The sequence below is a fragment of the Microtus ochrogaster genome, chromosome 10, assembly GCF_000317375.1.
Source record: "Microtus ochrogaster isolate Prairie Vole_2 chromosome 10, MicOch1.0, whole genome shotgun sequence".
Classification (NCBI taxonomy): Eukaryota; Metazoa; Chordata; class Mammalia; order Rodentia; family Cricetidae; genus Microtus; species Microtus ochrogaster.
In genome coordinates, this window is record NC_022016.1 from 47,509,967 (window position 1) to 47,523,822 (window position 13,856).

Below are 13,856 nucleotides of genomic sequence, written 5' to 3' on the forward strand. Positions count from 1 at the left end.
AGTGCTGGGATTAAAGGCGTGCGCCACCACCGCCCAGCTTTATCTTATCTTTTAAGACAGTATCCTCACATAGTCCAGGTTAGTCTTGCATATAAAATCTCTTTGCCTCAACCTCTTGACTTCTGATACTATGCATATGTTCAGATAAAAAGAGTATAACAATAAAATTTGTTTTGGTAAATGTTAGGTTTGGTGAATTTTATTGACCTCTATCATATTCAATATATTTACCTTGTATATGTGTCTATTTTTCCATTATCTAAATCTGTCTATAGCCAGCCAGCCAGCCAACCACCCACCTATCTGCCCATCCATCCATCCATCCATCCATCCATCCATCCATCCATCCATCCATCCATCTATCCATCCATCTAAATTTTAGTATCATAAAATTTTGCTTGTGCTTTTAAACCTTTTTCTTGACCTTGACAGCCACAGATGGACTTTGAGGTTCCCACTATTTTGTTCTTCTAGGATTTCTTGTGAATCCTGTTTGACTTGTGATAGCCATCCATGCATGTATGCCTTGGTTCTTTGTTTTTATTGTTAAGCACTATCCTACTCTGAATATAGCATAATTGTTTATCTACATACGAGCTGATGTGTTTGGGTTCCAGTTATAAGCTATTTTAAATATTGGTGCTATGAACTGCTTCTGTTTTGTCTAATGCCAGTAATGTTCATATGAAAATAGGTTTATAAAAACTCTACTTTCATTTCTCTTAGCTGTATATACCTATAAATGGAATTGCTGGATAGTGTAAAAATTCTGTTTTTAGTTATTTTAGGAACCTCTTTTTCAAGAGCTGTGTCAGTACGTTCCTGCCAGTAATGCATGAGGGTTATATTTTCTTTAGAGAAATGTAAATCCTCTGCCTTTTTTTTTAATGAATTGGATTTGTTTGTAATTTGATTGAATATTAGGAGTTCTCTATATATTAGTCTCTTTCAGGTCAGGAATTGCAGGCTGTAGCATGAGTTCTAATAGGTCTTAATAATAAAAGTCTGGAGTCAGATATAGGGGAAGGGAAAATGCTGAGAGATCAGAGAGACGAAAGAGCAAAACTACAGCCACCTTACCTACTCAGACTGAGCTACTGTTTCCTCCCGCCTTATCACTTTTTCTCTCTGCCCAGCCATGTTACTTCCTGTCTGTCTGTACAGACCTTTAGACCTCTATGGTTAGCTAGTGACCAGTTTTGCCCTCTGATCTTCAACAGTGTTTTTATTTTGTGAATCTTTGACCTTCCTGGTTAATTCCTAAGTATTTCATTATTTTTACATATCCATTGATTTTTGCCTAGTTCAGTTCATTTTTCTGAGGCCTTTCCAGTTTCAGATATTGGCTTTAACATGTACATGTGGACCAAGTTTGGTAGTTATTATGGATAGTGGCTGTTTCCAGTAAGAACTTTACAGATATTAGTATTCTATTAGGCGGTTTTACTGTGACTGTAACATAATCAGAAGTAGATTTGATTATTTTTTAAATATTTATTTATTTATTATGTATACAATAATCTGTCTGTGTGCATGTCTGCAGGCCAGAAGAGGGCACCAGACCTCTTTACAGATGGTTGTGAGCCACCATGTGGTTGCCGGGAATTGAACTCAGGACCTTTGGAAGAGCAGGCAATGCTCTTAACCACTGAGCCATCTCTCCAGCCCTTAATTATTTTTTTTAAAACCATACCTGTAGCAGTACTCTATTGTTACTATATTATTATTGAGTTACTAACAAAGATCTAAAAACTAAAAAGCAAATAATATGCCAATTTTCTTGCTGTATAAGTTATTGACATATGTAAATAAAATTAGCTCAGAAAGTATTGTTCAAACAGCATATAATATCAAGCCATACCTTTCAGTAGATAACTTGCTTTGTTGCTAATGGGCAGTATGCTATGAACTGTACTCTTGAAGTGTTGACAGAGCTGTGCTCCCCACCCCCTTTCTTTTTGAAATAAGTGTTTTTCTATGTTATTTTGGCTGGCTTGGATCTTGCTTCGTAGATCAGGCTGGTCTCAAACTTGTGGTTCTTCTGCCTTTGCCTACTGAGTGCTGAGTTTATGGGTATGTTCCACTATTTCCTTTTTTTTTTCCTTTCTAAATTTTATTTAAAAAATTTTCCCTTTATTTATGTGAAAACATATGCCATAGCATTTGTGTATGGAGGTCAAGAGGGTCACTTTGGGGGAGTGGAAATCAGGTTGTTAGGCATGGCAGAGCCTAACTCATGGGTACCATCTTTACCTACTGAGTGATCCTGCTAGTTTCACCATTACCTATCTTTGACTTTTTTTTTGTTTTTGATACCTGATCTCATGTCATTCAGCCTTTCTACCTCTGTCTCCCTAGTACTGAGATTATAGTCTTTGCCAACCATGCCTGATTTTAATGTGCTATGGGGGTTCAACCCAGGTCTTTATGCATGCTAGGTACTCATTACTTTCTAAAGAGCTATAATCTTAGCCCTTGACCTGCGATTTTAATGCCATGTGGCCATCAGATTTTAGTTGCTAATTTCTCCTAACTTTTTCTTTAGGGCAAGAGGATTATGACAGATTACGACCGCTGAGTTACCCACAAACAGACGTTTTTCTAGTATGTTTTTCAGTGGTTTCTCCATCCTCATTTGAAAATGTGAAAGAAAAGGTCAGTCAGATTCTTTCCCTTGAAACCTGTACAGATGTTCTGTTGCCCTGTTAGTTTAAGAGGCTTGTGGATTAACAAGCATTTTAAAACCTTCCTTTTAGTGGGTGCCTGAGATAACTCACCACTGTCCAAAGACTCCTTTCTTGCTTGTTGGGACCCAAATTGATCTCAGAGATGATCCCTCTACTATTGAGAAACTTGCCAAGAACAAACAGAAGCCTATCACTCCAGAGACTGCTGAAAAGCTGGCCCGGGATCTGAAGGCTGTCAAGTATGTGGAATGCTCTGCCCTCACACAGGTAAGGACTCTGGAACCTCTACCTCTATGTAGTTTTTTTTTTTTTAATTTTAATTTTTTTTGTTGTTTGTTTTTTTAGCATTAGGATAACAAAGGCTCTTCCTTTTATTCTTTTTCTCTTAAATTAAAAAAACATGTCTGTGAATGTATACGTGAATGCAGTTCTGCAGAGTGTGTAAACTGACAACATGACCATTCAAGGCATAACTGAGAGGGAGATTTTTTTGTAGATATGAGGGAGAGTGTAAACAGAGGCATCTGGATGGATCCAGAGCGGAGAGAGAAAACAGTAGGTAGGCTGGACATGGCCAGCAGACTGGACTTGGTCATGAGAAGAGAGAGACAGGTAGAATGAGAGAGGAAGAGAAAGATGACCAAGAGAGGGCTAGTGAAAATAGCAGAGTTATAAGGGAATGAGAAGCTGAGGGGAGGGAAGCATCTGAGCTGGAGAAGTTTAGGGTAAGGAGTGGGGTGAGAAGAGCCACAGACTCTGAAATGTATAGCAGGTGCTTATGATCCTGAGGGAACCTGGATGTTAGCATATACTAAGGAGCACCAGAGGTAGCCATTTGTCCCTGCTGCCTGAGATAAGGAAATGGCTTCTTTGGTAGACGGGATCTGTCAGAATTTGGACCTAATGTTCCCACCTTTTGTTTGTGGTAAATGGCAGTGTAATCTCTTTTGCAACTGCTTCTTAACTGAAATTAGGACTTTGTTGTCAGGGCCCAAGAAAGCTAGAATGTTGGTTTAAGGATAGGGGTGGAGAGGATAGGCTGCTTTGGAGTAGTCTAGAATGCTAGTCCAAAGCAGGGGCTCAAGCCTGTTAGAAATTCTGTCAAAGCATCTAGTTTACATTAGCTTTCAGCAAGTTCAGGCCTTGCTGGTTCTGAAGAACCACTTGAGGCTGGCATGTTTGGAGCGCTTTGAATTCTGCAGTTGTTTGGAAATCTGCTGGGATAGATACAGGACAGGAATAGAAGGTAAAGATAAGAAGCATAGGGGAGAATCTTTATCTTGGATATAGACTTGAAACTTCAGGGCTATGGTCCTAGTAGTTGGGGGCAAGGGGTGGTTTGGTGGAAGGAGTCTGGAAACCGGGGAAGGAGAGAGCTCATTCTCAGGGATAGGCAGTAGGCAGGGGCACTTACCTGGTGTCTGTTTCACTTCTAATAGGTGGATCGAAGTCTTTACTTCCTGAACTTACATTAATTTTTTCTTAAAGTTTACAAAAGGATTAAAGGTTTAGCATTACCACTGTTTGTAATCTCATTGAAGTCCTCATTGTAGAAAAAGCAGTTAACAAATGTCTGTAAGCCAAAGTTGTTTTCAGTATAGTGAGAAATACTTTTAAGTCTATATTTAGAAAACAACCAAAAGAAAAAAAATGAGCCTGCGACTATAATAGTAGTCAGTGCTTTACCAGGTCTAGATCGCTAAATTATCAGAACTCCACTGATTAATGTTAAAATTTCAAATTTTTGAAGTTTTTTTGTTTGTTTTTTTCCTGAGACAGGGTTTCCCTGTGTAGTTTTGGAGCCTGTCCTGGAACTAGCTCTTGTAGACCAGGCTGGCCTCTAACTCACAGATCCACCTACCTCTGTCTCCCGAGCGCTGGGATTAAAGGCCTCGGTAGGATTAAAGGTGTTCACCATCTCTTCCCAGCCTGAAGGCCCCCCCCCCTTTTTTTTTAAACTTTCAACTTCTCTTATGTATGAGGGTATCAGATCCCCTCAAAACAGACAGCTGTGAGCTGCCATGTGCTGAGAATTGAACCTGGGTCCTCTGAGAGAGCAGCCAGTGCTTTTAACTGCTGAGCCATCTTTCCAGCCCCCAAATTTTTGAAGTCTTTGTACAACAATAGTATATTGAAAGGGAAAGACATCTGCAACATCTCTCATTTTTCACATACCCTAAGTCACATCCCCAGTCCTTTACAACTCGTACTTACGGCGGTTACAGGTATTGTGAACTGCTGGGAATATGACTTCAGTTCTCTGGGAGAGTTGTAAGTTCTATTAGCTACTGAGTCTTCTCTTCTGCCCCCCTTTCTTTCTTGAGGTAGTGATTTGCTATGTAGCCCAAACTGACTTTGTACTTGTTTTGAAGCCCAGGCTAGTGTGGAATTTGTGACAGTTCTGCCTCAGTCTCCTAAATCTTGGGGTTACAGGATTGTACCACCAAACCTGGAAGAACAGGCCTGACTTCAGTATGTTTTGTGAGAGGACTGTGTTTATGGAGAGCCTTGTTGGTCTCTTAAAGGTCTGGCATTACTTCCCTTCCATGTTGTACTCTTGCTAAATGATGTTGATAGTTAAGATGGTGTTAGTAAACCTTTGGGTGAGTTCCAGATGTGGGGTCCAGATGAGTGCAGACTTCTAAGTGTTTTTTTTTTTTTTTTTTTGTTGTTGTTGTTGTTGTTGTTTTGAGACAAGGTTTCTTGTAGCTTTGGTACCTGGAACTAGCTCTTGTAGACCAGGCTGGCCTCGAACTCACAGAAATCCGCCTGCTTCTGCCTCCCGAGTGCTGGGATTAAAGGCGTGCGCCACTACTGCCTGGCTGCGTTTTTTTTTTTTTTGTTTGTTTGTTTGTTTGTTTGATTTGGGTTTTTTTTGTTTTGTTTTGTTTTTAGATACTAAAATTTTCCTTTCTTGCTAGTTCTGACAAATGATATCACACAATTCCTAGGGTAATTCACCTGGGATAGATAATTAATAATTGATACTTTTGAGTCACAGGAGGCTACTGTGTGGGCTACTTTTGCCATAGTCATCAATCATACATTATATATTATCTATAGTTCTGTGTTTTTTCCCCAAGATTTATTTATCTATTTTATGTATGTATACAGGTGTTTTGTCTGCATGTACATCTGCACACCAGAGAAAGGCATGTGATCCCATGGGACTACAGTTAAAGACTGCTGTGAGCTGCCTTGTGGGTGCTGGGAATTGGTCTCAGGATCTCTGGAAGAGCAGCCAGTGCTCTTAACCACTGAGCCATCTCTCCATCCCCCAGTCCTGTGTTTTTAAGGGTATTATTTCCCTTTTGGAATTTTCCTCTTGACATTTCTGAATGATGTGACTGGAAGTGCTCTTGGAGCTGAGTTCAGGGAGCAGTGAGAGTTTAACATGTTTGTGACTTCAGTCTTCTGGGGCTTTATAGCACTGTGTCTTAGTTCCTTCTCTTCTTGCTCTAGCAAAATACCCCAACCAAAGCAGCATACAGGAGAAAGGTTTTTTCTGGCTCACAGTGTAAAGTTCAATCCATCATGGTGGAAACCAAGGTGCTGGATCTTAAGTGCCTGCTCACACTCATTCAGTCAAGAGACAGAACAAATGAACGTGCTAGTTAGTGCTCAACTTGCTTTGTTCTTATCCAGTCCCAACTCTTCTGCTCAGGGAATGGTTCTGTCCACATTTAAGAAGGTTCTGCCAATGTCAGTTAATGTAATCAAGTTCATCCTCCACAACCATACTCAGAGGCCTTTTCCCAGGTGTGTCTGGATTCTGTTAAGTTTATAGTTACTAGCCATACGTTGTTTTGAGTGTGATTCTAGGAACAAAGGAAAGAATTTGGAAATAATTAGCATTGGACTCACTGATCTACATACCTAATTAAAATAGAGGTCACTAATATGTTAAATCCAATTATATTCATTGTACTTTTTCAGTTATTGTGCATTTTTTCATATGTTAGGTTCTTGATCCAATGTATGCCAGTGATATATGTATAATTATACATAGTTAGATTTTTATGAGAGATTTAGTGTATGTAGGACCAGATGTATAATTTAAACTCTCAGTTTTTTGCTTTGTTATGTATGAAAGCTTTTGTACTTAACCAGATTTCTGTAGGATAACTTAAGGCACAATTTCTTAGTTTCACATCCCCTAGCCCAGTTTAGCAGTTGATCTCATTGTAGAAGCAAGTATTTAAAAATTCACAAGAACTTAACCGTTTCACATAGCACAGACTGAGACAATAACTAAGTAGTGTTCTAGTACTATCCCTTGAGAAATATGGCAGGATAGAGAGGTGAAGGCAGGTATGGGGTATGTGTGTAGTAGGGAGGAAGTGTGTAGAACCTGACCGTATGTATCTGAGACATGCTGTCTGTTCTTTAGATATGGACTTCTTTGGGGAAATAGAGGCAAGTAGGCCATGTGAACCCAGTTTTAGGTCACTGGTGAAGCTTATTTTAGACAGTTGGATACTTCATGTAAGATTTCCACAGTATGAGCAGATTATCAAGTTTCTTAGAACTGGTGAGTTATATGGTGAGTTACACAGGAGAAACATTTTTCTTTCCAGATTTTGAAGTTAGAAGGAAAAGAGGTAAAAGATAGAAAATGCAGTTTGTGGTTATGTGTAGAAGTTCAAACCAGGTTCTGTTTGTTGATTCCTCTATAATTAAACGTTTTATTGTAACAAGATAATAGTAAAGCCAAGATTAGCCTTGATTCCTAAGGTAATTCTTTTCCCAAAGTAAATACACAAGAAAGGATTGTTGTTTTAATTATTAAAAAAAAATTTTTTTTTTTTGAAGCTGGACAGTAGTGGCACACACCTTTAATCCCAGCAGTTGGGAAGCAGAGGCAGCAGATCTTTGTGAATTCAAGGCCAACTTCGTCTACAGAACTAGTTCCAGGACAGCCAGGGCTGTTACACAGAGAAACCTTGTCTTGAAAAACCAAACCAAACCAAACAACAACAACAACAACAATAATAATAATAATAAGATAAATTTTTTTTGTTTGTTTTTGTTTTTCGAGACAGGGTTTCTCTGTAGTTTTGGTGCCGGTCCCGGAACTAGCTCTTGTAGACCAGGCTGGCCTCGAACTCACAGAGATCCGCCTGCCTCTGTCTCCTGAGTGCTGGGATTAAAGGTGTGCCCCAGCACCGCCCGGCCTAAAAAAATTTTTGAGACAATTTTCAGTCTGTAGCCCAGCTAAGAGTCTCCTTGCGGAGTGTTGGGATTAAATCACCTCACCTGGCTAGTTCCTTCTTCACTGGGTTATATAGCCTATTTCTAGCAGTCCTCTTCCTGTTTATAGTCCTTGCAAAGTATTTCCCTCCTACTCTCTCGTTTCTTCTTATTTGCCTGTGAGTGTTTATACAGATATATGGACAGATCACAGAGGTACTTTAGTGTTCATATAATATTTCTACTGGGGAAAAAGGATGTAAAAGAAGAAAACTTTTAAATCTCAATTTTTGATTGCTCTCATTTATTTTGTATCAAATGGATTGTGTGGGTATGGTTCCTCTGGGGGTTATGTAGGGTATAAGGAGGGCAATGCCTGGGGTAGTCCAGTGGATGACACCACTGGGGCTATCTATGTTCTGGAAGTTTTGAGACATTTTCTACTTAAGATCAAACTGACCTAAATAACATGTGAAACTGCTCTGGGTGGTAAACCTGTGACCTCTCAAGGGTCTGGGCTCGAGAGGTCCTCTGCTGCCAATTGTAGTATCCTTGGAGTTTCTGGCAGAGCTGTAAGTGTATTTGTAGTCTAGTCCCTTTAGATGTGAGGATGTTCTGTTTCCATTCCATGCTACATGTGCTGGACCCATGCAGACATCTGAAAGCATCGAATTGCTTGTTGACTCTCATTCTGAGACCCCATTCTTTGTTTCCTTATGACCAGGGTGGTGGTTCCTTGTTCTAATAACATTGCTGAGTACGTGAAGTGCATGCTGTTTCTGGGGTAGATTCTTTATAAACTCCTATAGTTGCTGCTACTGTTGCACAGGGATCCTGAGTGGCTGGGAAACTGACTTGCTAAATCTTGATTAATCCCATCCCATCCAGATATGTCATTGAACCTAGAAACATGTAGCATGCCTGTTAGTTGCTGTTTGTGCCCTTCAGTTATTCAGGGGCTGAATTCACAAAAGCCTGGAATTCTAATAGATTTATTTCCAAAATATGTCATCAGCATTAATAGTAATGTTGGGGGAATCTTGAATTTTCCAACACATCTATCTTGTGTTTACTTAGCTATTTTTTTTCTTTTTGAGATTTTATACCAAAATGTAATACTAGATTTCAGTATGTGATTATTTAGATGTTAACATACTGCATTTTTCATTAGTTTTTTTCTTGCTTAGTTTAACTTTTTTTGAGGTGAAATTTCTGTTCACTTATCTACCCTCTCAGTATTCTCTCACTTACAAATGAGCATTCTAGTGTCTCCTTTCCTTGAGCATGTTGCTTCTGTGAATTCAGCTCTTTTAACCCAGACTGCTGTTATATCTGCTAGTCTCTAATCCTCTAACCTGGCTGCTATTCTCTCTCCTCCCCTCTGTCTTGTAGAGAGGTCTGAAGAATGTGTTTGATGAGGCTATCCTAGCTGCCCTCGAGCCTCCGGAAACTCAACCCAAAAGGAAGTGCTGTATATTCTAAACTGTTTTCTCCTCCCCCTCTTTGCTGCTGCTTCCTGTCCCACTACTGTAGAAAGATCATTTAAAACAAAGGAATAAAACCATCCTGTTTGAAAGCCTCTGCGTCTTCTTACTCGACACATTAGCGCAAACTCTGTATTCATTTTTGATCATGAATGCAAAATCTTAGACTATTTTTTGTGATCAGTTGTCACATTAGACTTGTTTAATTTTCTGCTGCTTGAGTTGCTTGATGCTCAGAGCTTTTGTTTTGAATTATTACTGCAAAAAGGAATGTGGTCTGGCATTAAGAATGATGTCTTGGAGAAAACAAGAGTTTTAACACTTCTAGATGTTAGTTCTAGATGGAGAAAGTATCGCCAAACATCGTTTTACTCAGTAATTACTGATTGTTAATTGTAATTGCATGACAAACTATGAAAAGGTTGACTTGCTAGTAGAGTGTATTGAGGAAGGGAGGATTCTCCTATGGTTTTTCTGTGTGCAGTGAAACATTGTGCTGCTCTTGCTTTGGCTATTTGTGCTGTAGGTGGTGTTTGTCATTCTGGGATGGGGAAGGTATTCATGTATCTGCTACTGCTTTATAAGTTTATTGTTGTTACACATTATCTCCTAATCCTAGCATCCATTTAACAATTAACTTAAGGTTTGCTGATGTTGAAATGTATAGCTACTGCCTTTATATTTTCCTGCTTTTGATTTTATTGTTGTGAGGGAAACATACAATTGTGGTTATCTTTACATTTTGAAATTAAAAATATACAATTGTTTGTATAAATGCCTGGTGAAACTTTATTCCTATTTTATTGACTGGCTCTAACTTCACTTTTCTATCAGGTACCCACCTCTGTCTGCTTCCTTGAATCTCCTTGGCTCTGTCTAATTAATTAGTGGGATAAAGGGAGTTCAGAGTGAATATATTTATAGCTGCCATACCCTTGCTGCCTACCCACTGCCTTCCATATAACATGGATGCCATTGCCCAAGTGTATTCTCTGTTTACATGCTGCTGCTCCATTTGAATGCAGAGCTGCTTTCCTTGTTCTTACATACACTATTTTAGCATTACATCACAAAACTCATCGAATGGTCATATGACACGTGCTTGTTTGCTCCTTGTGATATACATATATGTGTGTGTGTGTGTGTGTGTGTGTGTGTGTGTGTGTGTGTGTGTGTATTTGCAAAAACTTATCTCAGAGAACTACTCACAAGTATCTGCTCCTGTGCTAGCATTGCTGAATGCTCTCCTGTACCCTGATGAGACAGCTGGGTGAGGCAAGATTGTTAGGTCAAGTTGTAGGGTTATTAATGTTTCTTTGTTTGCCCACTGTCTTTGGGGCTTGACTGTTGTAAACATGAACTCCCCCTCTGTTGTTATACTGAAAATCAGATTGCCCATTTTTTCTTTCTTACCCCTTTTCAGAAAGGCCTAAAGAATGTGTTTGATGAAGCAATATTGGCTGCCCTGGAGCCTCCAGAACCGAAGAAGAGCCGCAGGTGTGTGCTGCTATGAACGCCTCTCCAGAGCCCTTTCTGCACAGCTGGTGTTGTCATCATACTAAAAGCAATGTTTAAATCAAACTAAAGATTAAAAATTAAAATTCGTTTCTGCAATAATGACAGATGCCCTGCACCTACCTACATGCATTTATGTAAGACAAGGCCCATTGGTATGCCCCCTGCCCTTCCAGTAACAGTTAATTTTGAATAATTGTGTATTGTCTGAAAAGTGATGAGTGCTAGTTTTTGTTTCCTTGTTTTAAAAAACAACAACAAAATCCCCACCCACGGTTTTTTTTGTTTGTTTTTTGTTTTTTTTTTTTTAAAGCAAGGCATGCTTGTGATGACTTTGTAACAGACTAATTCAAATTGTCAAAGCTGCTCCCTGGTTCCATTTTGGAGAGTAATTTGGGGCATCTTGTGTTTCCCTACCCCCAGCCCTTCTCTCCTTTTGGGGTGTGTGGGGGGTTGTTTCTTAGTCTTGTTTTTTAAAAATTTGTTAGCCAATGGACAGCCCTTAGGGAGGAGGACAGATTATTTCCACATTCCACTTCCCAGGCGTAGTTTAGCAAATGTGTCCCCACCTGGTGCTCTTAGGAAGGAGTGTAGAAATGCCTCGTTTAATAACATGCTCCTTCTTGAAAGTTGCCTTTTCTCTCTACCCTTGAGTGGATCTAGTCTTTGATGAAACTCATGAAGGTGGATGGAAGCTGTCTTACCCCTCTTTCTAGGATGCACTCTGTATGTGACTGTGACTTTCAAGGGTATTTGTTTTCCATTTACTGATTTGGGGAGGGGGGATAATTTCTAACTCTTTCATTGATAAATGAAAAAAAAGTATTGCACCTTTTGAAATACACCAAATGGATTGAGTTCCTAATTAAAAAAAGTTCTTTTGCCCCTGTCATTTTCTTATATGCTTAGTATTTTATAACTCACTGTAGTTTTTCTAGATTCGGCTGAAGACCTGGTACATAGGCTTCCTTAAGGGATGGTGCTAGAAGACAGTGGTTACTGATGCTTGCCATCTCCTTTCAGGTGATGATGAGGTTACAGGCCATTTAAGAAGCTTCATTAAGAAGCTGTGAGCATGTGGGGAGGGGAGCATACTTAACCAACATGGGGACCAGTCAGGGCTATCCCCTTTTTTCTTCCATGTCTATGAGGAACTTTTGAACCACGGACTGAAAGCTCTCTCATTCAAGAAAAATGTCAAGAGTCTCATGACTCGTCATAAGTGTTAATAGATTTTATCAGATTATTTTGTTTGCAGGTTCCAGTCTTTTAAAATGTTTAGGTAATCTTCTCCTTCCCCAGCCCTAATCTTGTGGATTCATCAGTGCTGAACCAATGCTTCCTTGTGTCTCAGTTCTTTGTAGATGAATTCTTTTCAGATGTATTAAACAAACAAAACCCTTCACAAGCCAGCCTGAAGGTCGTTGTTTTCCCTTCGCCTCTTTACTTTTCAGGTATTTAGAACTGAGGATGTGACTGCTACGTGACATCAGCAACTAACAAATTTTGGGATAAAATTTTAAAACTTTATTTTTGTTTTCTGGCAGTAAGCTTGTGTTGTTTCCCTCCATATGTTCAGGTTTATGCCTTTCCTCCTAAATTTGAAAGCTAGCTCAGAAATTTCTTACCTTGTATGCTAAGTAGGTCAGAGAAGTTGTTAGTGCAGATGTATTTATGAAGATCTTGTCTCCTGTTGTTGGAAGGCAGCATTAGCATACTCCTATAGTGCAGTGAGAAAGTAGACCCCTTGTCCCAGCCTGCCTGCATTGGTGACTTTCAAATCTGAATACTTAAAAAAAGTACAGTTTTGCATAGCGAAATCTACAAATAGTTCCCAGGCATTTCTAAAAAGCACCCAAGTTTGAGATCCAAGATACTAGTCGTTACTCTCACATTACAAAAAAATTTTGTTTTGTTAATATGATTCATTTTCTTTGGTCAGCAAGAATGATATATTTACTTAATTGCATTATACCAATTTGTTTGAGAAGCTTAGAACTTAGTCCAGTTCAGTGTAAGCTCACTTTTCCATAGGGATTTAAGTTTGGCATGATTGTATTGTGTTAGAACTAAGCAGGGCTGGGTAGGAAGGAATTTGAAAGAGGCACAGTGAAGCTCTACTGGTTTTTATTTTTAATTACAATTTTAGTATTTTAGTATTTTGTGAGTGTTTGTTTCACTTTTTTTTTGTTTTGTTTTTTGTTTTTGTTTTCGAGACAGGGTTTCTCTGTGGCTTTGGAGCCTGTCCTGGAACTAGCTCTGTAGACCAGGCTGGTCTCAAACTCACAGAGATCCGCCTGCCTCTGCCTCCCGAGTGCTGGGATTAAAGGCGTGCGCCACCACCGCCCGGCTTTGTGAGTGTTTGTATGAGCATGCCATGGCACATGTGCTTGTTTCTCCTTTAGCAGGTGGAACCTATGACCAACCTCAGGTTGTCGGGTTTGGCACCAAGTACCTTAGCCAGCTGAGCCATGAGCTGCTATTTTGTTGGCTCCTTGCTTTACATGTTTTAACCAGTGCATCTTGCTTTTTGACCATTCTAGGGAGAGGCAATTGGATCTTGCCATGATATTTTGGAGAGCAGAGTTGTGTGTCCCAACATCTTAGTGGCTCTATGCCTGTCTTAGAACAGTGCTTAGCCCAACATTTGGCTGAGAATAGTTATTGAATTTAAGCACATGATTTTAAGAGTGAATACATAAAAGCAGGCCATGTGATCATCTCGGCAATTTTTTTCCCTGGATTTCTTTTTTGAAACAGGGCATTGTATATGGACCCAGCTGTCCTGGAACTTGCTATATAGACCAGGCTGTCATTGACCTCAGAGATAGATAGAGATCCATCTGTCTCTGACTTCTGGGTGCTGAGATTAAAGGTGTACACCATCACTCCTGGCAATGTGGTGGATTTATACACAAGAAGAAGGGTGACTGGTAATTGAAGTTAAGTTTAAGTATTTTTTATTTTGTCTTCTTCGTAG

At 39.5% G+C, this 13,856-nt stretch overlaps 1 protein-coding gene across 3 annotated transcripts in view; it reads left to right on the forward strand.

Annotated features, from left to right (window-relative positions):
* Positions 1-12,284, forward strand: part of Cdc42 (cell division cycle 42) — a 39,568-nt gene extending 27,284 nt beyond the window's left edge. For 2 of the 3 annotated variants that reach the window (XM_005352998.2, XM_026781899.1), the window contains exons 4-6: positions 2,546-2,655; positions 2,757-2,954; positions 9,270-9,715. In XM_005352998.2, the coding sequence (XP_005353055.1) occupies positions 2,546-2,655; positions 2,757-2,954; positions 9,270-9,359 (398 nt within the window). In that variant the 3' untranslated portion in view covers positions 9,360-9,715. Of the gene's footprint in view, positions 1-2,545; positions 2,656-2,756; positions 2,955-9,269; positions 9,716-10,784 lie in introns of those variants that run through there. The other variant, XM_005352997.2, reaches the window with a different exon arrangement.
* The last annotated feature ends 1,572 nt before the right edge of the window (positions 12,285-13,856 follow it).